Consider the following 25,776-nt stretch of genomic DNA (forward strand, 5'->3'; position numbering starts at 1 on the left):
GAACCACAATGAGATACCACCTCACACCAGTGAGAATGGGGAACATTAACAAGGCAGGAAACAACAAATGTTGGAGAGGATGCAGAGAAAGGGGAACCCTCCTGCACTGTTGGTGGGAATGTGAACTGGCGCAGCCACTCTGGAAAACTGTGTGGAGGTTCCTCAAACAGTTAAAAATAGACCTGCCCTACGACCCAGCAATTGCACTGTTGGGGATTTACCCCAAAGATACAGATGCAATGAAACGCCGGGAACCTGCACCCCGATGTTTATAGCAGCAATGTCCACAATAGCCAAACTGTGGAAGGAGCCTCGGTGTCCATCAAAAGATGAATGGATAAAGAAGATGTGGTTTATGTATACAATGGAATATTACCTAGCCATTAGAAATGACAAATATCCACCATTTGCTTCAACGTGGATGGAACTGGAGGGTATTATGCTGAGTGAAATAAGTCAATCGGAGAAGGACAAACATTATATGGTCTCATTCATTTGGGGAATATAAATAATAGTGAAAGGGAATAGAAGGGAAGGGAGAAGAAATGGGTAGGAAATATCAGAAAGGGAGACAGAACATGGAAGACTCCTAACTCTGGGAAACGAACTAGGGGTGGTGGAAGGGGAGGAGGGCGGGGGGTAGGGGTGAATGGGTGATGGGCACTGATGGGGGCACTTGACAGGACGAGCACTGGGTGTTATTCTGTATGTTGGCAAATTGAACACCAATAAAAAATAAATTTATTATTAAAAAAAAAAAGATCTGCCCTACAACCCAGCAATTGCCCTGCTGGGGATTTACACCAAAGATACAGATGCAATGAAACGCTGGGACACCTGCACCCCAATGTTTATAGCAGCAATGTCCACAATAGCCAAACTGTGGAAGGAGCCTCGATGTCCATCGAAAGATGAATGGATAAAGAAGATGTGGTCTATGTATACAATGGAATATTACTCAGCCATTAGAAACGACAAATACCCACCATTTGCTTCAACGTGGATGGAACTGGAGGGTATTATGCGGAGTGAAATAAGTCCATCGGAGAAGGACAAACATTGAATGGTCTCATTCATTTGGGGAATATAAAAAATAGTGACAGAGAATAAAGTGGAGAGGAGAAAAAATAGTGGGAAATATCAGAAAGGGAGACAGAACATGAGAGACTCCTAACTCTGGGAAACGAACTAGGTGTGGTAAAAGGGGAGGTGGGCGGGGGGTGGGAGTGACTGGGTGATGGGCACTGATGGGGGCACTTGATGGGATGAGCACTGGGTGTTATTCTATATGTTGGCAAATTGAACACCAATAAAAAATAAATTTATAAAAAAAATCTATTGCTTAGAAAATCTACATCCAAAAAGAGAAATGTTAAAAAAAAAAAAAATGTTAAACAAGGATGACTTTTGCATCACCGTTAGAGCAAAAAATTGCCAATAACCCCGTAAGTCATTAAAAGGAGAACAGCTGAACAAAATACAGTATATTCATATGACAGAATCCTATCTTGCAGTTAAAATGAATGAACTAGTTGCAGATATAACAGTATATGCACTACAGTACCATTTAGATCAAGGATATGTGCAAACACGTATGCACATACACACATACATGTATACACACACACATACACACGTGCTGAATCTAGTCCTAAAGAAACCAAACTGAGGGACATTTCTCAAAATAACTATCCTATACTCTTCCAAAGAGCCAAGGTCAGGAAAACCTGAGCAACCATTCTAGAATGAAGGAAATTAAAGACATATGACAATTAAATGCAACACGTGGTTCTGAACTACTATAAAAGACCAGTTATTGGGATAACTGCTCAAAGGTAAATAGTCTGAGGATTGGATGGTACTGAAATGGCAGAGGTGATTTTCTGCTTTTATGGATGTTTTGCAGTTTTCTAAGAGATGTCTCTGTTTGCAAGAAATACACACTCATGTTTTCAGGGGTGATAGGACATCAGGTCAGCAACTTACTCCCAAATGCTTTAGGAAAAATGTCCATTCTTCCAATTTATCTAAAAGTAAAACCTGGGATCCCTGGGTGGCGCAGCAGTTAAGCGCCTGCCTTTGGCCCAGGGTGTGATCCTGGAGACCCGGGATCGAATCCCACGTCAGGCTCCCGGTGCATGGAGCCTGCTTCTCCCTCTGCCTGTGTCTCTGCCTCTCTCTCTGTGTGTGTGTGACTATCATAAATAAATAAAAATTAAAAAATAAAAATAAAAAAAATAAAAGTAAAACCTTATGACAGTTACTTCACATCATACATAAAAATTCAGTCAAAATAAACATTAACAGCTAAAATTATAAAATTCTTAAAAGAAAACATAAGGGAAGGCCTTCACAACCGTCTTTTTTTTTTTTTTTTTTTTTTTTTTTTTTTAATTTATGATAGTCACAGAGAGAGAGAGAGAGGTAGAGACATAGGCAGAGGGAGAAGCAGGCTCCATGCACCGGGAGCCCGACGTGGGATTCGATCCCGGGTCTCCAGGATCGCGCCCTGGGCCAAAGGCAGGCGCCAAACCGCTGCGCCACCCAGGGATCATGTATTGGACATGACATCAACAGGACAGGCAACAAAAGACAAAACAGAGAAAATAGAATTCATCAAAATGTAAGACTTTTAGGGGCACCTTGGTGGCTCAGTCAGTTAAGTGTCTGCCTCTAGATCTCAGCTCAGGATTTGATCTCAGGGTTGTGAGCCCAAGCCCTGCACTGGGCACCAGGCTAGGCATGGAGCCTACTTAAAAACAAAACAAACAAACAAACAAAGTAAAACTTTTATACATTAAAGGTCACCATCAACAGAGTGAAAAGGCAATCTACAGAATGGGAGAAAATATTTGCAAATATGTATCTGATAAAGGATTAATATCCATAACAGATAGGGATCCCTGGGTGGCGCAGTGGTTCGGCACCTGCCTTTGGCCCAGGGCGCAATCCTGGAGACCCGGAATCGAATCCCACATTGGGCTCCCGGTGCATGGAGCCTGCTTCTCCCTGTCTCTGCCTCTCTCTCTCTCTCTCTCTCTGTAACTATCATAAATAAATAATAAAAAAAATTTAAAAAAAAATATCCATAACAGATAAAGAACTCCTACAACTCAACAACAAAATGATTCAAAAAAGGAACGAAGCACTTGAATAGGTATTTCCTCAAAGAAGACATACAAATGGCCAATCAGTACATGAACAGATGCTCATCATCACAAAGCAAAAGGGTTGCAAATCAAAGCAAGATCCCACCTCACACCCATTGGGATGACTATTATCAAAATAATAATAATAATGATAATAATAAGTGATGGCAAGGATATGAAGAAGTTGTAACCTTGCGCATTGCAAGTGGAATCATAAAATGGTGCTGCCACTGAGGAAGATGATAGGGCACTTCCTCAAAATATTAAACAAAGAATTATGAATATGATCCAGCAATTCCACTTCTATGTATACACTCAAGAGAACTGAAAGCAGGAACTCGAACAGATATCTGTACACCTGTGTTCACAGCATTACTCTCCAGACCCAAAAAGCAGCAAAAACCCAAATGTCTATCAACTGACAAACAGCTAAACAAAATATGGCATATACCTACAATGGCATGTTATTCAGCTTTTAAAAAGAATGAAATTTGACATGCTACAACACGGATGAGCTCCAAAGACATCAAGATAAGTAATAAGCCAGACACAAAAGGACAAATAACCGTTTGATTCTATTCATGTGAGTGACTTAAATAATAAATTCAGAGACAGAAAGTAGAACATTGGTTACCAGGGCTGGGGGGTATGGAGGGGAATGGGGAATTTGAGTTTAATGGGTAGAGCACCAGTTTAGGAAGATGAAAGGTTCTGGAGATGGATGGTGGTGGTGATGGCTGCACAACCAACATGAATGTCCTTAATGCCACTGAGTTGAAAATTCGAAAATGGTAAAATGGTTAAAATGGTATGTTTTATATTTTACCACAATTTTATAATATGCACACTCCCAGAGATACCAGGTATTTTCTATGACTATATGATAAATGTGGGTAAACAAAATTTTTATTAAGTTTTGAAGAAAAGGCATAGAACTTATTAATTGTGTTACCTCTGGAAATGAGAAATTATAGCCAAAATCCTCTTTAGTGTATCTCAAATTTTTAAAAGGATACTGATTTTACATATTATATGGAACAAAATTTGATATACAAATGGTATATTATGGGCACACGAGAAAAATAAAAGGCAGGAAAAGAACTGCTTCTATAAAAATACCTTTCTACCCAGGAATACTATAAAATCTCACTAATGAAAAAATAACATTTCTAAACTGATCTTTTCCAGTTGATACACTGCTTGCACGAAATTTAAAAAACAATAATAGGAGCTTCTTCCCAGGAGAAAATGAAGGGGGCACAGGGACAGCAATGAAAAGGGAAAAAGGGGGGGAAAAAAAAGGAATCCACAGAGCATTAGGCCAGATCTAGTCTAGATTTTGAAATGAAATTTTATAGGACTTGTACTTATCCCCTGAAGGTTTCATGACCCAACAATGACACCACCAACAGCTAATAACAGCCTTTGCCCTCCCTGCAGTCGAACCACACTGTGATTCCTGAACAGAGCCACTGCTTGGGGGTGTTCTGTGGGCATCGTGCTCCTGCCTGAGCAGGAGGAGTAGAGTATGGAAACAAGGCCACAAACTTAGATCTTTCCATTACACAGAAATTGAGGCTTCCGGGCTCCACTTTCATGCTTAAAAATAGAAAAAGAAATTGACTTCACATTTTCTATGAAGAGCAGTCAAAGGAATACATTTAATGTGAAGAATCTTCATAAAAGGGCTATTCTTTTTTGTTTTGTATTGACAAAAATAACTAAGATGGTGGCACAAAGCAGGTAGAAAGTGATGATTATGAAACTCTTGACCTGATCCCAGCGAGCGGTCCACGGGCATCAGTCAAGCACAACGGCCTCTTCCAGCCCTGGATTTCCACTCCGCCTCTGGAGCCATGGCCACCCTTTAGACAATTACTTCCCATAATTTCCAAAATCAATGAACACCAGGAAACATACTTTTCCAAAAATAAATCCTTTTTTCCCTCTGACAAGTTCTGAACACTTAGATTTAGAAACTGCCTTAATGATACAAGTTAAAATGGTATATATAAATCAAATTCAACATAAAGGTTTCTTGGGCTTTTTACAATTTCTTTTAATAATTAAAGTTTTTTGCATTTGGGGGAAAGCTGGCTGATAGTGAAACATGTGGCTTCATGCTGACTTGAAGAGGGGCACGTAAATCCCTGAAACTTGATTTTTTGTTGTTTGACATTATCAAACAGAGGTTCTGACTTTATGTCCACACTGTGACCAAGGATCACATAGAACCAGGGGTGAGCATCACGTCGAAATGTCTGATCTCATCCTAGAAACTCAAAGAAACTCATGCCATGGAATCCCCTCACCATCCTGCACTGGAGGCAGGAATGGGGTCTTTCTAGTAGTGAACTTTCTCATCGTTCAAATCCTGGTATAAAAGAATTCAAACGTCAATCATTTATAGAAAAGCCTTACTGTGGGAGGCAGAACAGCAGAGCAGTTAAGAGCCTCCAAAGTACATCCGGATTCTCTCCATGTCTCTCATCGACCTGTTTCAAGAGCTCCTAACTGTTCTCCCTGTCGCTCCTTCCGCAGCCTACATTACAGCCTATAGTCCAGCTCAGCCACTTCTGCAGACACACACAACAACCATCCGGCTTGCTACCCTGGCCACTAGGCCTCGACCATTAGGCCTGGGCCACAGTTCTGCCCTCATTGTCCTACCCTCTCCCTGATACCCTCTCCAAGCTCTGGCCACACTAGCTTTTCTTCCACTGATCGCTCCAGGGCTCTGCACTTGCTGATCCTTCCATCAAACACATTCTCCCTCCAAGCTTCACCTCAGCTCCCTCTCAGCTCTACCTCCTTCCCCAGCCCTCATAAGGTAATCCCGACTCCACCAGTATTCTCTATACCTCACCCTGTTTTTTATTTCTTTATATAAACAAGACTAAATTATGCTTGTCTTTGAATGTGTCGCACTACAGTGCAAGCTCCATAAGGGCGCGCTGTTGGCTCAGTGCTGTACTTACACGAAAGGCCAGCACAGAGCAGGCACCTGATCAGCATCTGTTACACACACAGATAGAAGGGTGGTGGGTAGGTGAGTGGTCGGATAGGTAGATGGATGGATGAAAACATGGTGGATGCAGAGGTGGGTAAATGAACAAGCAAACAAACTAACAAAAAATAAGGATGGGCCATTAATAAAAGCATCAACCACTACACAACCAGTGCCACACCATGCAATAAAGGATTCAAAGGCAGGAAGAGCCCGCCTGGGTGAGCCCTGAGGTAAGTATCATAAATGAAATACTATGTGAAATGGACCTTAAAAGATGGGGGTCTGGGGGGCACAGCACCAGGTGGAGACAGGGAACAAGTTCTTTTCAACTGGATGACGAGGAAGACAAGGAGAAAAAAATAACAATCAAAAACCAGTAAACAATCCGCAGGAAACTAGTCCTACAATTTAATGTGAAAAGCTTTTACCATGAACTTAATAACTAATACACCATAAAATACAACGTCCCCTGTGTTTTAAAAGTAAATGATTAGCCAACTTCCCACAAAGCCTCAACATTCATGCATCCCGTTATATTGCAATTCTCCTAGCCAAGGCTGGGTGATGATCACCCTGGGTTTTTATTCAAGTCCCAAAAATAAATCGACCAATGAATAAAGCATGTCTGGTCTGGTACCCCAAAAAAACAAGAGAACTATGCATTGCTTTTCAAACCAAAAATCTCAAGATAGTATGCCACTGCAATCTCCCCTAGCCACCGGGCAATCCACACATTGAGTTCATCTCTCTTAAGAAACAAGGGATCCCTGGGTGGCGCAGCGGTTTGGCGCCTGCCTTTGGCCCAGGGCGCGATCCTGGAGACCCGGGATCGAATCCCACATCGGGCTCCCGGTGCATGGAGCCTGCTTCTCCCTCTGCCTGTGTCTCTGTCTCATTCTCTCTCTCTCTCTATGACTATCATAAATAAAAATTAAAAAAAATTTAAAAAAAAAAAAAAAGAAACAAGCTATTCCAACACACCTGAGTGGCTCAGTTGGTTGAGCATCTGGCTTTTGATTTCAGCTCAAGTCATGATCTCAGGGTCCTGAGATTGAGCCCCATGTCAGGCTCTGTACTCGATGCAGAGTCTGCTGGAGATTCTCTCTCTCCCTCTGCCCCTCTCCCCACTCACATAAGCTCTCTCGCTCTCTTTCTCTCTCAAATAAATAAAGTCTTTAAAAAAATAAAAAAAGGAAACCAACTATTCTAATTGCCTATGCCTCAATGTTGCTCTGCAGAGGGGTCCATCCTCAGTCACTAGTATGTTGAGCTGTTGTGCTATCGGCTTTTCCCTGACACATCTGCAATTGTGTCAGGAAGGCACCATGCTCTGGGAATATTTTCATCACTTCAGTGTGTATGGGGGTGAGGGGTGAGGAGCTGAGGGGGTACTGATGAATAAGGACAGCTTCATATGTGACCTAAATAATCAAGCCCAGCCATCATGCTTACTGGCAGCTGCAGTAACACAGGTTGTAAAGTATTCATAGACATCACAGCTGGGAGGGTGGGGAGTGGGAGCAGGGTGGTCTAGAGAAACCAATGCCTAGAGCAGATAAAAATGTCAGTATTTGGAATGCTTGGGTGGCTCAGCGGTTGAGCATCTGCCTTTGGCTCAGGTCATGATCCTGGGGTCCTGAGATCAAGTTCCACATCGGGCTCCCCACAGGCAGCCTGCTTCTCCCTCTGCCTATGTCTCTGCCATTGTGTGTCTCTCATGAATAAATAAATAAAACCTTTTTTTAAAAATGGCAATGTTCAATTTTCTCTGGTCCAGTAGTTCTCAAATGTCGGTGTACAAAGAACACATAAAGAACTAGTTAAACACGTAAATCTGCTACTCTTCTGCCTTTCCTCGACATGCCAGGTAATCTGGTTGAGAAAATCAGGGGTGGGGGGAAAAGTGAGAAGATTCTGCATTTTCATATGCACCCTCTGCAGCTTAAAGCCTGTGATCTCATACAGCCCTTGAAGGAACACAACTACCAGTCCCAGTTAAAATCTTGAGTCTGTATAAAATATTGCTATGCTCAAAGTATAAATCCATGGAAGGATAAACTTCACCTCCGTCCCCTGGGAATAAAAAAAAAAAAAAAAAAGAAGCTTAAGGGCGCCTGGGTGGCTCAGTCGGTTAAGTGTCCAACTCTTGATTTTAGCTCAGGTCATGATCTCAGGGTGTTAAAATGGAACCCAGGCACCCCTGGGAATTCGTGTTTTTAACACAACCACCAATAAGATTAGAAGATTAAAATAACGGGAAACCTGGGTGGCTCAGCAGTTGAGCGTCTACCTTCAGCTCAGGACATGATCCCAGTGTCTGGGATCAAGTCCCGCATCTCTTTCTCTCTGTCTCTCATGAATAAATAAATATAATATTTTTTAAAAGATTAAAGTAGGGCAGCCCTGGTGGCTCAGCAGTTTAGCACCACTTTCAGCCCAGGGTGTGATCCCTGGAGACCTGGGATCGAGGCCCACGTCAGGCTTCCTGCATGGAGCCTGCTTCTCCCTCTGCCTATGTCTCTGCCTCTCTCTCTCTCTCTCTCTCTCTCTCTCTCTCTCTGTCTCTCATGAATAAAGAAATAAAATGTTTTGTTTTGTTTTTTTAAATTTTATTTATTTATGATAGTCACACAGAGAGTGAGAGAGAAAGCAGCTGAGTGTGGGGGCTGTGCTGCTTTCCTCACTCAGGAAAGTGGGTGCTCACACTGAAAGAAAAACAAAGGTGATTTCTGCAGCCGAAGAGATCCGGCCAAGTACCAGCCCTGTCCTTTTGGGAAGCCTTCCCCATGTGGGAGGCAAAGTCCCAGGACTCAGGATCACCAGGACTCAGGATCATCAGCACTCCCACCACGATACCATGACAACAATGAACAACAGCAACAACAAAACCTCTAATGAAGATGCTCTTGGTATGCTTCTGCTTCTGTTTTAGTAACACTTCAGTATAAATAAAATAGGACTCTCAACATTTGTTTGATAAATCAACATGACAAAACGAACTAATGCCTGGAATAAAGGATAGGACTAGGGTACTATTTTGGCAACCAGACTTGGAGTCACATTCTTGTGGCAAGTCAACAACGCGAGCCTGGCTTAGGTCATGCAAAAACCGAGATGAAACCAACAGAGATAGGGAACTCGCACCTAAGTTCAAGCCTTAAAAAAAAAAATAGAAAAGGAAAGACCTACTGTACATAAATGTACTTCTATGAAAAAAATGCAAACTTATGGGAATCAACATAATTCCTCCTTATAATGAGAATAATTTTCATCAGAGTTGAACCTCAAACTGGAACATGCAGGAATGAAGAGCCCACCTCTGTGCACCCGTGACAGGGTGCCACCTGTATCCTTCGTCTGTCCTCTGTTTCACCTTCTGGATTCCAGAACATGTATTACTAAAAAGGCTACCCTGTCTCTGGAAGTACAAATAAATAAAACCAAACGGAGCTCTTTTCCCCACCCACCTGTCTACCCTATGTATTTCTTTCTGATCCTGCAGAAGCCATAAATGTCTCAATCCAGGCATTCTAAGGTTTCCAGGCACCAGAATGGATCCTTGCCAGTAAGACAAGTCTGGGAAGAAAGTTATAGGTGAAGTGATGGTAATACTCAGATAAGCATAAAATTAAAAGCTCTGGCACCATTTTTCACTGGTCAACTTACCCCAGCGATGTGTCAATAAACACGGGGGCTAATTCAAAGATGTGTATTTGAAAGCTCATTTTTTCAGCTCCTTCTAGCCTTTCCATTAACTGAGAGTTTCAATCACACTAAATAAATGAGAATATAAATAATTAACGGCAACACTATAAACTACATGGGCTCCAGTCCTGAGGGAAGAGCCCCTCATTACAAAATGCACCTCCCCACCTCCTCACACACACATGCAACTCTCTATGTGAGCCCCTGGCTAACACCCCCTACTTAAGGGGAAGGATATTTAAATTAAAACAAGAGCAGGAACAAATTCCTATCATCAGGAATGGCTAAGTAGGGTATTGAAATCTCCCAATATCTAGCCACCCACAAATGAACTCATGCACTAGAAATCTTGTCTAGGTAATCATCAGCATGTTCTTCCCAGAATCGTGTTCCTTCGCAAGAATGCAACAGGGGAAAGATAGTTTCTGTCTGGTAGTGCTGGTACTGCTTCCATGCCCTGTTCCCTTTGGAAATACATCTTTCAGAGCAAGCACATCATGCTCTTGTTCCGACTCTCAATGTCAGAACACATCATGGGACCCACATGGCAGCCTATAAATGCATGGGGCATGCTTCTGATGCAGCCACAGGAAAGCATGCAGAGGCTGCAGGGCCAGTTCCAAAAACCAGCAGAGATCTGCTAAAGATAGGCAAAGCACTAGTCACCTTTACCAGCCCAGACTTCACTAGCAGTAAATAGGGGCATGACCCATAAGCAGAACCCTGGGATTTGTAAAAATAAGAATGTACCCCTAACTGCAGTGCAAGTTTGGAAACAACAATCGAGAATGCCTCCTTCCCTACGCATCCTTAAAGGTCAGTGAAAACCTCCAATCCCCTGGGAGGCTTGACCACATCAGCGGGGGCATCAGCCTTCTTGGAACCCAGGACATTCACAGACAGCACAGCTCACCAGCCCATGACACACGAGTCCAAAACAAACTACACACCCCAGCCTCCCTCCTGGGACAGGGCAGTGAATAAGACTAAGGTAGCTTGAGTTTTAGGAGTGGGGAGAACAGATGAAGAACAAGGAAATAAGCAGATAATAATTGACGGCCAAGTGCTATGAAATTCATCATCAGAGTAGGGGGGCAGAGTAGCTGAAAGGGGCTTACTCAGGACTGACAGTGGTAAGAGGATCCCTTCTGGGTAGGAAACAAAGACACTGAGACAAGAGCCAAAGGTAGGAAAGAGCTCAGTCTGTTCTCAGAATAGAGAGGAAGTGAGAGCAGGTAAAGTCTAGGGACCGAGGAACAAAGGACTGAGGAGCAGGGCAGACAGAGCCACAGAAGCCTGGGCATCAGGCATTTAGGCATGACAAAAGGGAACTTAGACTATAATCTAAGTGCATCTGGAAGGCACTGAAGGGTCTTAAGGAGGAACAGGACGCCATGGTCTTGTGACACGTCCTAAGCAGTCGGATACTACTCTTTACCTGTCTCACTGCTACTAACATTCCAGGTTTATGCTGCCTCAGATCTACCCCTGGAAGCAAGGACTGGGTCATAGCACTTCTTTCTCTTCCTCAGGTGCCCGGTACAGTACCATGTACTAAAAAAACACTTGATGCATAAATACACACACATACACACACACACACACAGCACATTTGTTCAGATGGTTTAAAGAACCTGTATTTTAAAACTTGCCAAAATAACCATTTCTCTACAATGTATGCAGTTTTCACTATTAGTTGGGTTATATTGAGAAAAGAAAACAATTAAAAGCTCAATTGACAGAAAGGCCTGCTTATCTATCAGTGAGAAGAATTTGGCTGCTGTCTTCCTACCAATACAAAAGCAAGCAAATTAGCTATTTGCCCAAAGAGGAACCCCCTTCCTCCTGAGAATGGAAAGGCAGAGACAGATCACAGGCAAAGGCTGGCCCCCACCATCGCCAGGGCCCTCCATGCCTACTTGTCGCCACCTACTGGAGAGCAAGAGGACACAGATCTGTACACTGTTGCAGTGTCTGAGACTCCAGTGCCAGTTAACTAGTAAAAAAATTAAACTCATACAGTGCAAATCATGGATTTGAACAGAGAGCTCCTAAAAGAAAGACTCAGAAATAACTGAAATAAAAGACTCTTTGGGGACCCCTAGCTGGCTCAGTCAGTGGAGCATATAACTCTTGATCTCAGGGTTGTGAGGTCAAGCCCCACACTGGGTATAGAGATTACTTAAAAGTACAAATTTTTAAAAATAAAATAAAATAAGACTTTCTTACTCTGGTAAGTTAGCATGTCTCATTAGATGTTTAAAAAAATTATGCTCGTATGTCTTTATGTTATAAAGAAAAGAGGTACTAATTGAAATAAGATTGAGGATCTTAGGGACACCTGGGTGGCTCAGTGGCTGAGCATCTGCCTTTGGCTCAGGTCGTGATCCCAGAGTCCTGGGATTGAGGCCCACATGCGGCTTCCCGCAGGGAGCCTGCTTCTCCCTCTGCCTAGGTCTCTGCCTCTCTCTATGTGTCTCTCATGAATAAATAAAATCTTTTAAAAAATAGATTGAGGATCCTAAAGATACACTGTATTATTATTCTATCACTTGTTAGAAACAGATTTGTAATGAAAACAAAAACTTGACTAAAATTTTTTCCCAAATATAGTTAAAGCAGAATAATAAATCAGAACCACAAAACAGCAATCAAATCAAACCAGAGAGAAGAGCCAGAGGCAAGAAGGAAATGAGGAGAGAAAGGTGTCCCAGAAAACAAGACTCCAGACCCCATCCAGGGGCAGGCGGGCAGCAGCGGCAGATGCTGCTCAGTCAGCAGATCAGCAGGGCCTGCCAGCCCTGAAATCAGGCAGCATGGAGCTCAGGGGCTGCAGCGGGCGCCTCTGCAGGTTACAGCACACCAAGCAGGCAGCAAGAGGAAATGGAGGTGTTTCTCAACTGGAAATGCTGGGGAATAGTTAAAAGCCACGGGAATTAAACAGATGACTGAGAGAGACAGACTGACTTGACAAGAGGACAAAGGGTTTAATGGAGGCTGCAGGAAGGCAGAAGCAGAGGCGGGGGAGGGCACCACAGCCCAGGCTAGTTTGGCTCCACCAGATGCAGGCTCATGGGGCCTTGCACATAGAAGGGCTCACCATTGGCTTAAAGTTCTGTGTTATCATCCTGAAATTCCTTATTACGCTTTTCCAAAAAGGGGCCCCTTGTTTTCATTTTGCACTGAGCCCCACAAATTATAGAGCCAGTCTTGGCCCGGGGAAGACACTGGCCTCAGCACAGGAAGGGCAGCTCTGCTACCTACATAGTTAGAGGGAGGTGGAGAACGGTCAATGCCATCTGATGGCTTCTTTGTGAAGCAGAAAGACGCATCTGTTATGAGGAAACAAGAGAGATGAGGGGGAAAGGTTAATATTATGGATAATAATATAATTATTAATAATAATATAACAACATCCATAATAATATATGGATATATGGAAATTTGGTCGACTTCACCTTTACAAAGGGATTGAGGTTAATATCACCTATAATAAGACAGATCAGTCTCATGTACTTCCTTATGATACACTGAGAAAGTCACCTCACTTTTGTGCTATTTGCTATTCCTGTCAAATGCATAACCTCAATGTAATCAGAGAGCCCAAACTGAGGAATCTTCAACAAAAGAGCATACCAGTACTTGTGAAAATTGTCAAGGTCATGAAAAATGAGGAAAGACTGAGGAGCAGTCACAGATTAAAGAGACATAACAATTATTATATGTGGGATTACCCTGAAATAGAAAAAGGACATTAGAAAAAAAGCATAGTAAAATTTGAATAAAGTTTGTAGTATAGTTAATGATGCAAGAAACAAAGGCAAAACAAAATTAAATCTCCTTACTATTTACAGCCCCCTGACAAGTCCCTGAAACAGGCAGAATGACATTCCTTTAGGAAGTCAGCTGCCTCAATGTTAATACTCTACTAAGGGCAACAGGCAATCTTAGTTTAACATCATCCCAATACCCCAGGATCATGTAAGTCTTCCTTAACATATAAAAATTCCTTTGGAAATTTCCTTTATCTCTACCCCCAAGATCTATGTTAGCAATCATCTTCCAAGCATATGGCCCACTGATAAACATCTAAAGGGTCTCATGACTAGGGTTTTACTAGTTAGTAATGACCTTTTCCTAACAATAGCTCCTAACCCCTTCAGGGTCCTGGAAGCCTTGCTTCCAAAATTCGTTAGAGACAAGCTCTCGCTAACCCCCTCCCAGCTTGAAAGTATATAATCAATTGTTCCTCACAACTGCAGGGCAGCTCTTTCCGCCCACGGGTCTTGTCTTGGTGCTCTAATAAAACCACCTTTTTGCACCAAAGTTGTCTCAAGAATTCTTTCTTGGCCATCGGCTCCAAACCCCAACATTCCCTCCATCAATTAACAGCATTGTATCAGTACTAATCTCGGTGCTTTATCAGTGTACTAGGATTGTGAAGGCAGTAAATTAGTGGGAGCTGGGTAAAGCATACAAGGGAACTGTGGACTCTAACTTTTCTTTCTTCAAGTCTCCAATATTTCAAAATAAAAAGTTTAAACTTCCACATAGATTTTTCAATCATGATTTTCTTTAATGTAATCAGTAACTCCAGGAACTTCAATTATCACCTTTGAAGTCCAGCACTACTACTACTATGTCAAACATGTCCCTGCTTCTCTAACAATCCAAAGATTCAGCAACAAGAAAGAAAGGTTATGTTCCCCTTAAAAATTATAACTTGGAACTATGGCAGGGGGAACAGTTAAACAAACAAACAAAAATCACCCACGCTGCTTATTTTTGTAGTTTCAGTAAATTGAATAAAAACTTAAAAAATAAAAATAAACCACAGGCCCCAATGCAAAGGAACCACAGACATTCTCCAAAAAAGGCTAGGAGGTGGCAAACATTCAGAGACCATTAGATTTCTCTTCAAAAACAATGTCAACGGGCGCCTGGGTGGCTCATTAAGCGTCTGCCTTCAGCTCAGCTCATGATCTCAGGGTCCTGGGATGGAGTCCCATGTCAGACTCCCTGTGCAGTGGGAAGTCTGCTTCTCCCTCTCCCTCTACGTTTCCCCCTGCTCATGCTCATGCTCTGTCTCTCTCTCTGTCTCTCTCTCAAATACATAAAATATTTTAAAAAAACACACACAACATCAGCAACCTCAGATTTTAGGCAATCATTTTTTGCCTCCTGATTTTGAAAACTGGGTTTGCATCTTGGTTCTGCCTCTCTCGGCAACTCTGTGACCTTAAGTAACTGCTTAAGTTTGGTACCTCCATTCCCACATCACCCTATGATAAAGATTAAATTACTTACTACATTTAAAAAAAACAACCACCACACCTTACAGCAGTATCAGCATATAGGAAATTGTACTGGGAGAGGCAGGAATGAAAGTAGGATGATGCCAGATTTGGGCCCGCCTGAAAAGGTAAATGGTAGTCCCATGAATTTAGGGAAAAAGAAAACAAAAGGAATGTGCCAGAGGTGGGATGGCAGGAGTTTCGTTTTAGCTTTCTGCATTGGAGAGAACCATCAACTGCAAGCTCTGAACTAACCTCTAAACTAGTCTGTTTTTGCATAACTGTTAGGTTCCTCTTGTTGATAACAGTAAAGACCCAAAGTAGATGAGAGTTGGCTATCCTCCTCTAGACTGGTATCAGGTGGGGATCCCTGGGTGGCGCAGCGGTTTAGCGCCTGCCTTTGGCCCAGGGCACGATCCTGGAGACCCGGGATCGAGTCCCACGTCAGGCTCCCGGTGCATGGAGCCTGCTTCTCCCTCTGCCTGTGTCTCTGCCTCTCTCTCTCTCTCTCTGTGTGTGACTATCATAAATAAATAAAAATTAAAAAAAAAAAAGAAAAAAAATAGACTGGTATCAGGTTATACCGATGGCAAGTCTTAGACCAATTTCAGCCACAGAGGCAGATCTTCACATAGGAGATAAGAATTTATTTATTTTTGTATATTTTTTTATTGGAGTTCGATTTGCCAACATATAGCATAATACCCAGTGTTCATCCCATCAAGTGCCCCCTTCAGTGCCTGTCACCCAGTCACTCCATCCCCCTGCCCACCACCCCTTGTTCGTTTCCCAGAATTAGGAGTCTCTCAGTTTCTGTCACCCTCACTGATATTTCCCACTCATTTTCTCTCCTTTCATCTTTATTCCCTTTCACTATTTTTTATATTCCCCGAATGAAAGGGAGATAAGAATTTATAAGCAAGCGGGCACAAAATAATTCACAGAAACTGTTTGTAAGGCTGATAGAGCCTTAATACTCTGTCCCACTGGCTGTCACAATGATGTCTTTACAAAAGGTTCCCCAGTAGCAGATGCATGAAGCAACCAGAGTCCTCGGTCCCCGTGGCTGGACAGGGGACTATTTAGATAATCAGGCATTATCCATAAAGATTCAGACTATGGGCTCCGCTATCTTCTCCTACTCTATTCTTGGTTTTGTTTTTGTTTTTTTTTTTAAGATTTTATTTATTTATTCATGAGAGACAGAGAGAGAGAGAGAGAGAGAGAGAGAGAGGCAGAGACACAGGCAGAGGGAGAAGCAGGCTCCATGCAGGGAGCCCTACGTGAGACTCAATCCTGGATCCCAGGATCGTGTCCCAAGCCGAAGGCAGATGCTCAACCGCTGAGCCACTCAGGCGTCCCTCTTACTCTACTCTCGTGAAAAGAATATCTCAGGAGTATTTTATTCAATAAATATCAATGAAAGAAACATTACGACTTTGAACAGGTCATACAGACTTGGTATTTATATAATACTTCTCCTGCCTGCTGCATCATTCCACTTCACAGCATCCTAGGAATGGAGGGAAGGAGGTGGAGAAGGAAGAACAGAAATATCCCTTTGGTTCTCACTCCTCTGCTTGCTCCCATGTGTCTCGAAGGCTATTAAGTGGCACATTAATAATGCCTCAAGTGTTAAGCATCTATAAGAACCATACAAGTTACAAGGACTATCACAGATACTTTTCTCTCTTTTAATTAAAATTTTCCTCAAAGCTTAGAGAGATCCAGGATCTGTCTACAGCAAATCCAGATCAGACAGTGCTTTAGAAAAATAAGGATTTACAAAGAACTTCAGGTAGCACACGTACCCACACCTGGGACAAAACCCACCCCAGGTAACCATTCTCAACTGGTAAAGACGCCAGGCCAGGGCTCAGTGGAGTTGTGCCGCTACTCTGCTGCCACCCAGCGGCGTGTGTGCACCAAGGCACCTCGCAGCAGGGAAAGAGGCAAGGGAGAAGCGCTGCCCAGCCAACCACTGCACCAACGGGATGCAGTGTAAACAGATGCATTCTTCGAAATGGATGTATTAAAATAGATGTTAAGTTACCACAATGTAGTCTTATCTCCACCTCAAACTAATAACTGCTCCAGGGACTCAATCAAAGCCAAAAGCCAGAAGACAGACCCCAAGAAAGTCCAGGCTTACCTGCTTTGGGTCAGAGGTAGCAGCGCCAGGAGCCGGGGACTCCAATTCTATGGTCACAGGTCCATCATTCTGAATGTGGACTTGCATGTAGGTACCAAACTTGCCATCTGAAAGAGCAATGCATACAATTATGAGAGATGGAGGTCTCATCTGTCTAAGACCAAGGTTACTCTGTCTAAAAAGTCATCTAGATCAATGTAACCAGAAACATGAGGAGCGGGACTAGCCCGTAAACATGGGGGAAAGTGGCCAACCCCATAAGTAGAGAGGGAAATGCAAAATTAAATAGCAGAGGTGCCACTGTAAGCTCTGCGATTTGGCAAGAATGAAAAGATCTGAGAACACCAGGGTGGGGAAATGTGGGCTTACAGGACTATAAAATGGGGGAGAAGGCAAATTGGTTTAACCACTTTGGAGGGCATCGTGGCGCTTGAATAAACCCTACAACTCTGGAATTCAACCTTGGAGAATCTACTCAAAAACTTTTACACAAAAGGAATGTTCAAGGGTGTTCATTCTGTCAATGTTTATAACAGAAAAACTGGATACAATCCATCCCTCACTGGGGGGATGAATGCATAAACTCTGCTTTAATTCCTCAGTGGATACTACGTGGCAGCCACATGCCTCAACAGGGCAAATCTCAAATCTTTATAAAATAACTTGCTGGGGCTCCTGTGTGGCTCAGATGGTTAAGGGTCCAGCTCTTGATTTCAGCTCAGGTCATGATCTCCAGGTTGTGGGATTAAGCCATATGCTGGGCTCTGCCCTCAGGGGGAAGGAAGTCTGCTGGAGAGTCTCTCCCTCTCCCTCTGCTCCTACCCCCATTCACACACACAGTCTCTCTAAAATAAATCTTTAAAAAAAAAAAAAGGTAACTTGCAACAAGGATGTATCATAATACCATTTATTTATTTATATGATATTTTTAAATACCCCAAACAAGTTATATGATTTATAGCTATAGATATATAGATATACGGATCTATTTATGAAAAAAACATGAGCAGGAACGATGAAGGCCAAACACAGGACAAGAACCACATTCATACCAAAGAGAAGGCAGGGGATGGTGGGATTTGAGAGAGACAGACCAGAGGCAAACATGACTAAATATCTACTTTGTTTCATAATTAAAATTTTCAAACTAATTAAATATAAAAGTTAAATGATAAGGTGGGGAGGGAGGTCCTGCTCCCTCACTGTGGGAACCATCCTGCTCCCTATGATTCATTTCAAAATGGCCATGGGCTCCCCCAGAAAAGAGCACTTCTCTTTGTCCTATTCAAAACCTTCTGTTTTAATACCCAAACCCACTCACTTGTGTCTATCATTCCCCAAATGCTGAACTACATTTATAAAGAAAGCCAAGAATATGCTTTGAGAGATGACGCTGTGGAGTATCAGAATGTTGACTCCATCCGTCCAAGTACCTCTGTTAAACCCTGGGCCTAACCACTGCTGATGACACATAGGGATGCTGACTCAAGGGAACACACTGGTCTTGACAGTTCAGCAATTAAATTTATTTAATTTAAATGTATCAATTTAAATCCAAAATAAGAAAAGAGCTGTGTCCAGAGTAAAAATAGTAGGAGTCGTCAGAACCTGAGAACCATCAGGAACGCTTCTACTGCCACCTGTACCATAAAGGAACAGAGAATATATGAGATCCAGTCCACATGTGGAAGTCACTCACAGCAACTACATGCCAGGCGTGGTGCTAGAGATCAAAGACTCAGCTCACAGGCAAAGACAGGCCTAGTGCTCATGAACCCTGTGGTCTACTATGGCGGATAATTGGGCACCTCGGGGTGACAACCCAGTATGGCAGAGACCTTGAGAAATTCTGGTTCTGGAGACCAGAGAAGGACCCAAGTTCCCCCCTGGAGATAGGGAGGGAATCAGAAAGTCTTCGTGGATGAGGCTACACAGGGTCCAGGACTTGAAAGACAACCAGGACCCAGGCTGGAAGAGAAGGACAGGCCCAGGCCCATGAGCTCTGAGGCTCTGGGCAACTCTTTTAACCTCACAATGGCTCAGCTTCTTCCCACAGGGGTGCTAACAAGACGACCTTAAAATACAGGGAAAATTTCATAAGACAGTGTATGCAAGTGCTTAGGATAGTAACTCACACATGATCAGCATATGTCTTTATTGTTATAAAAAGTCATGTTCAGAGTGCCTGGGTGCCTCAGTCGGTTAAGCATCTGCCTTCAGCTCAGGTCATGATCCTAGGATCCTGGAATCGAGTACTACATCAGACTCCCTGCTCAGCAGGGAACCTGCTTCTCCCTCTGACTCTGCCTGCTACTCCTCCTGCTTGTGCTTTCTCCCTCTCACATAAATAAATAAATTCTTAAAAAAAAAAAAAAAAAAGAGGAGGTCATGCTCGAGAGGCTCCACACAACCAGAATCGTGCTTCCCACACTGTGCCCTGCAGGGTATTCCTTGAATAAAGAAAAATAAAGTCACATACTTCTGGAAAACCACATTTGTTTGAACTCTCCCTCAGAGAATCACAAAGCACAGCAGCATATAACAGGCTCTCAAGACCTCCTTTAGTAGAGAAACCTATTTAGTTTCTTTACCCTGGTAGTTCCCAAACTCCCCTGGGCAAGGAGCCCTAATTTCACACAAAACATCCTTTACAGAGCAGATGACTCTCTGAGAGAAGCTGAGGAAAAGAAAAGCACCAAATGGACACAATAGCCCAGAGCAAGCCAGCCTGGGGCCTTTCTGGTTCCCTCCCTGGAGAGCAGCTCTGCTCAGACACCAGACCCACTGCAGCATGAGGTGACCTCCATGAACCACGGCTTCTGCCACCACGACCACACAATTTTCATCTCTGGTTCCTCCCCCTGGTATCAGTCCCTCCAACCTCCTTAACCTTGTGGAGGGTCTTAGGCCGCTTCTCTTCAATGCTCAGACAGCAGCTCTAGAAACTACATTAGAAGAACCCATGCTGTTCGCCATTTTTACAGGCAAGATTAACCTAGTTCCAAGTGCGTAGCCAAGCATGCTCAAACAATGGTGACTTTCCTTTAACTTCTATCAAATTAAAGTGGCCATTCAAATCTACAGAGCTTTTGTTTTATCCATGTCAGACTAGCTAAAAAGACATCAGCTGGGAAGGAAATCATGTGTTTAATTGCATGCTAAAATTATGGCTACAATTAGTGGCAAATTTCAGCGGCTGCACTCCTCAGAGAAGCTGAAGGCAGACTCATGAGGAAAGGAATTATTTCCGACCTTGAATTTCTGTTGCCAGGATATACAACATATGCTTCACCATGTTTATCACTCCAAGTAGCGAGAAATTTATTTTCTTTTCCTGTTTTTCCTCACTTATGAACAAACTATTATCTGAATTTCCATTTGTACAGACAATAAATCCAAAGACATGGGGAACATTTTTTCCAGTTCGGATCAAAGAGTAAAGCCCCATGAAAAATTATACTGGCCAGAGGAAATAAAAACATTTTAAAAAATAATCTTAAAAGACAGAAACATATCTGTAGAACCACAGCTGGGCTCCAGTGATGATATAATCAAGTCGTCCTTAAATATCAGTCCCATGGTTCTGTCTAGAGCTGGAAGAGAAGCATGTGTCAGGCACATTTGTGCCACATGTTTCCAGCTGGAAAACTCCCAGCCAGAGCCCCAAACCTGCTGTGACCTGGTTTCTAGTAGGCACTGTCCAAGGCCTCTACCAGGTCCAAACCAGTGCACCCCATTAACCTGTGAAGGCTGACATCCCACTCCTTTGAACAATGCTTGACTGATGGTCACCATCCCTGAGAGGCCCAGTCCCACCTCTCCGAGCCCCCCGTGTTCAAGGACGATAGCAGGGCAGTCACCACAGAAGGATGCACATTAGTTAGTACAGGCATGGCACTGGGCCCACAACCCAGCAGTGTGCAGGAAATCGGAGTCCCCATTATTGCTCTCACTCCCACTGTCTATGGGAGAATATGGGCAACTGGGGGGGTTGGGGGGAACAGGACAAGAAAACCACATGGAAAGAACACGCTATTAAAGAAAAATGGAGGGATCCCTGGGTGGCACAGCGGTTTGGCACCTGCCTTTGGCCCAGGGCGTGATCCTGGAGACCCAGGATCGAGTCCCACATCGGGCTCCCGGTGCATGGAGCCTGCTTCTCCCTCTGCCTGTGTCTCTGCCTCTCTCTCTCTCTCTCTCTCTCTCTATCATAAATAAATAAAAATTAAAAAAAATAAAAAATAAAAATAAAGAAAAATGGAGAACAAAATGCATGACAGTTTCCTGGCCTAACTGGGAGCAAGCCATGCACCTTTCCACAGCCGACTGCATGGCCATGACCAGGTTGGGACTTGGCCTATCTCTGGGGACTGGTCCTGAGCCTCAGGCCAGCCCACCTAAGCACATCCCCAAAGGCAGCTTCCTCTGTCACTAAGGCAAGGTCCTCACACCCAGGATTCCTCTTCATTGTACTTTAAAGCTGTTCAGAGCCTGGACAGGCCAGGAAGACAGTTATGGATGGAGGCCCTAATGCCAGGTGCATAGGCTGAGATGAGAAATCAAGCAAATGTACAGAATTGGGGAACTCAACTGGGGCTCGGGATAGAAAGTGCCTACTCACCTCACCTGGGTGAGGGCACCTGCCACCAAAGGGGGCCACCCTAATTCCAAACAAAAGAGCTGGCAACAGGAGCTGCCAGGGGAAACAGCCCAAAATTAACCTCTCACTGGGAAGTTAAATTCCCATATGAGCTAAAGTCAGATAAGCATGTGGCAAAGCGAGGGCCACTGCAGCTAAAGGAGTCTGGTCTAGACCCACAGGCTTCGATCATACCTGGAGCCCAGGAGAATGTATCCTGATGGGCCACTGGCACTATGACAGCTCTGTCCACCAGTATAGAACCACTTCTCTAGTACTAGAGTGCTCCTGGCCCTATCTCCCCAGAGGGCTCAGCCGATTTGGGGTACCACCAGTAGGGCACAGATTCCCCAGTGGGCTGGTATGGCTCCAGGGAGCCTACAAAGCAGAGGCAAGAGCTCTGGAAGCCACCAGCAAAGACCAGCAGCTCCAGCAATGGCATTTCCTAAATGATTTGGCTGGGGAAAGTATTCACTTGTCAGAAAAAGCACACAGGCCCTATCAGCTGAGTTTCTGAGAGAGTGAGAGCCAGGCCTAGGTCAGCAGCATTAGAATGTCAGACTCCATTCCACATCCAGGGCCATGGAGAGAACTAGAAAGGCAATCCCTGGAATCTTGTGGCTTCTCCCCAGGCTCAAGCCCAGTCTTATCAGTGGTCTCTGCTTATCTCTGCCATGGTTCAATCCACTCAGGAGAAACACCTCCTCTGGGCAGATGTCTCAGGCCTGGGACTCCATGGCCAGAGGAATTAGCGAACAGGCCCTGTGGCTCGGGATGGAAAGTGCCTACTCCCAGGTCAGGGCACCTGCCATCAAAGGGGGCCACCCCAATTCCAAACAAAAGAGCTGGCAACAGGAGCTGCCAGGGGAAACAGCCCAATATTAACCTCTCACTGGGAAGTTAAATTCCCATCTGAGCTAAAGTCGATACAAGGCAACTGGTACAGCCCTCCTCGCATGACAGGGAGACTCAAGGCAAGGTTTATTCTGACCATCAGCTTTGCTTGGACATCTCTGGGCTCTGCTGTGGTCCCAGGTGTCATTCTGCCTCCTTGCTGAGGCACCAGTGAGCCTGTGTGGGGACAATGCAGTGTCTGAGGCCCCACCAGACCTACACGGGGTCTTGTGCAGGACTTGTACAGACATACTAAAAGAGCCTGGACAGCACTGGGCAAGGACACCCTTCCATCAAAAGCAGCAAAGTAAGAAACCAGGAGGGCGACTTCTGAGCTCATCAGACCATGGGATTTGATTTTAGACTTTAATTCCTTTATACTTGAATATGATACAGAATTTAAACTTAACCTATAATTTTTCTCTAGTTTACATTCAAATTCAGTGCATCTCTGTGTTGTTGACATTTTATTGTGATCCCATATATTAATGGAGTGTATTAATATCATCACTAAGCCTCACTGTAGAACCTCTGGTGTGGTGTGCTAGGTTGGGTGATGTGGCTAGAGATGGTTGGGACATGGGTTAGGGAATAAGTTTTCACTTTGGAAAGAGAATGGCCTTAGAGTGGCTTCACAGCAGGGTTTTAACCCAGTTCAAAGCCTCTAGGACCGAAAGACACACAGCAAGAGTAGCCTCAGAGAGGTTCAAAGGTAGACTCCAACCTGGGATCCCTGGGTGGCGCAGCAGTTTAGTGCCTGCCTTTGGCCCAGGGTGCGATCCTGGAGACCCGGGATCGAATCCCACGTCGGGCTCCCTGCATGGAGCCTGCTTCTCCCTCTGCCTGTGTCTCTGCCCCTCTCTCTCTCTCTCTCTCTCTGTGACTATCATAAATAAATAAAAAATTAAAAAAAAAAAAAAAGGTAGACTCCAACCTGTGAACTCTGACCCTCCCCTGAGCCAGGAGACCCCATGGCCAAAAAACAATCAAAGGAGATAAGGGACTATGCTAGATGGTGATTATCATCATGGACCACAGGATTCATGAATTTATAAATCTAGTATTATCCAAACAAAAATAACACAGATGATTTTCTGGAACTAGACAAGCTGATTTAAAAATTCATAGAGAAAAACAAGAATAGGCAGGAAAACTCCAAAGAGCAATATGGATGAGACTCATCTTACACAATACGAAAGCATAGCAAAATCTTTAATAACTGAAACAATGTGTCTTCATCATGTAAAGAGACAAAAAGGAAACAAAAACAGAACAGAAACAAAACTTTACAGTTCATAAACACAGGGATTTAATATAGAATAAAGTCAAAATCTCAGATTAGTGGAAGTACAGATGGTTTTCTTTAAATAAATGTTTTTGGGAAACTACTTCATAACTACCTGAGAAGGATAAATTCCATGCTTTACATTGTATACAAGATAAACTCCAAACTGATCTAAGATTTCAAAATAAAAAATGAAAGCATAGGGGCACCTGGGTGGCTCAGTCAGTTAAGCATCTGCTGTGGGCTCTGGTCATGATCTCAGGGTCCTGGGATCAAGCCGTGTATTGGGCTCCTTGCTCAGCAGGGAGTCGGCTTCTCCCTCTCCCTCTGCCCCTCCCCCACACCACTGTGTGTGTGTGTGTGTGTGTGTGTGTGTGTGTGTGTGTGTGTCTGCTTTTCTCTCAAATAAATAAATAAAATCTTCAAGAAAAAAAATGAAAGCATAAAAGCACTGGATAGGGAGGAGGGAGGAACAGCCAGATTTCTTAGTAATTCTGGAGTAGAAATGTTATAGAAATCTAAGAAACTGTGATTCAAAATCCAGCAGACATTTAAAAAAATTAAAAATCAACTACTTAGAGATCGGAAATGTTGTTCTTGGGGCACTTGAGTGGCTCAGGCAGTTGAGCATCTGACTCTTGATCTCAGCTCAGGTCTTGATCTTAGTTATTAGGGTCATGAGTTCAAGCCCTGTATTGGGATCCATGCTGGGTATGGAGCCTACTTAAAAAAAACAAAAACAAAAACAAACAAACAAAAAAAAACAGGGGCACCTTGGTAGCTCAGTTGGTTAAGCATCCAAGTCTTGGTTTCGGATCAGGTCATGATCTCAGGGTTATAGTTCTATGCTCAGCACAGAGTCTGCTTGGGATTCTCTCTCTCTCTCTCTCTCTCTCTCTACCCCTCCCCCCATTTGCACTCTCTATGTCTAAAATAAATGAAAAAATATTTAAGAAGAAAAAAGAAAAAGGAGCTCTTGGGTGGTCCAGTTGGTTAAGCATCTGCCTTCAGCTCACATCATGATCTCAGGGTTCTGGGACAGAACTCCACATCGGGCTCCCTGCTCAGCAGGGATTCTGCTTGTCCCCTCTCCAACCTGCTTGTGCTCTCCTTCTCTCTCACACTCTTTCTCTCTCTCCCTTAAATAAACAAACGAAAAAAAAAACCTTAATAAAATTTTTAAAAAAGAGTCTGACCAGCAAACAACCGTTAGCACAAGGTCAAAGGACAAATGACAAAATGCATGAAAAATATCTACAATTCATGGCATATATGAAAAGCTCACAGAAATAACCTAATCAAAGCACATGAACAGTGTTCATGGTAAAGGAAATACAAATCACACAAACATCTGAAAAATGTTCAACCACATCCTGCACATTAAAACTAAAAGGAGATGCCATTTTCACCTGTGAGAAAGACAAAATTCTAGATAAAATACATTCTGTTAACAAAACTGTGATGAATATGGCAGCCTCACACACTGAAAAAAGGTCAATGCCTATAGAGGGCCATCTAGCTCTATCTAGCAATCCCACTTTTGAGAATTTATCCCCAAGATATATCTGCCAGAACATGAATGGCCTATATACAAATTTATTCACTGCATCACTGTTGTTTTCAACACCCAAAAATCAGAAACAACCCA

The 25,776-nt window shown here is 43.4% G+C and overlaps 1 protein-coding gene across 5 annotated transcripts in view; it reads right to left on the reverse strand.

Moving 5' to 3' along the window:
• Window positions 1-25,776, reverse strand: part of DTD1 (D-aminoacyl-tRNA deacylase 1) — a 184,263-nt gene that overhangs the window by 139,108 nt on the left and 19,379 nt on the right. For 3 of the 5 annotated variants that reach the window (XM_072799872.1, XM_072799871.1, XM_072799875.1), the window contains exon 4: window positions 17,311-17,417. In XM_072799872.1, the coding sequence (XP_072655973.1) occupies window positions 17,311-17,417 (107 nt within the window). Of the gene's footprint in view, window positions 1-13,128; window positions 13,197-17,310; window positions 17,418-25,776 lie in introns of all 5 variants that reach the window. The other 2 variants (XM_072799870.1, XM_072799873.1) reach the window with 1 other exon arrangement.

The sequence above is a fragment of the Canis lupus genome, chromosome 26 (genome assembly GCF_048164855.1).
Source record: "Canis lupus baileyi chromosome 26, mCanLup2.hap1, whole genome shotgun sequence".
Taxonomy (NCBI): domain Eukaryota; kingdom Metazoa; phylum Chordata; class Mammalia; order Carnivora; family Canidae; genus Canis; species Canis lupus.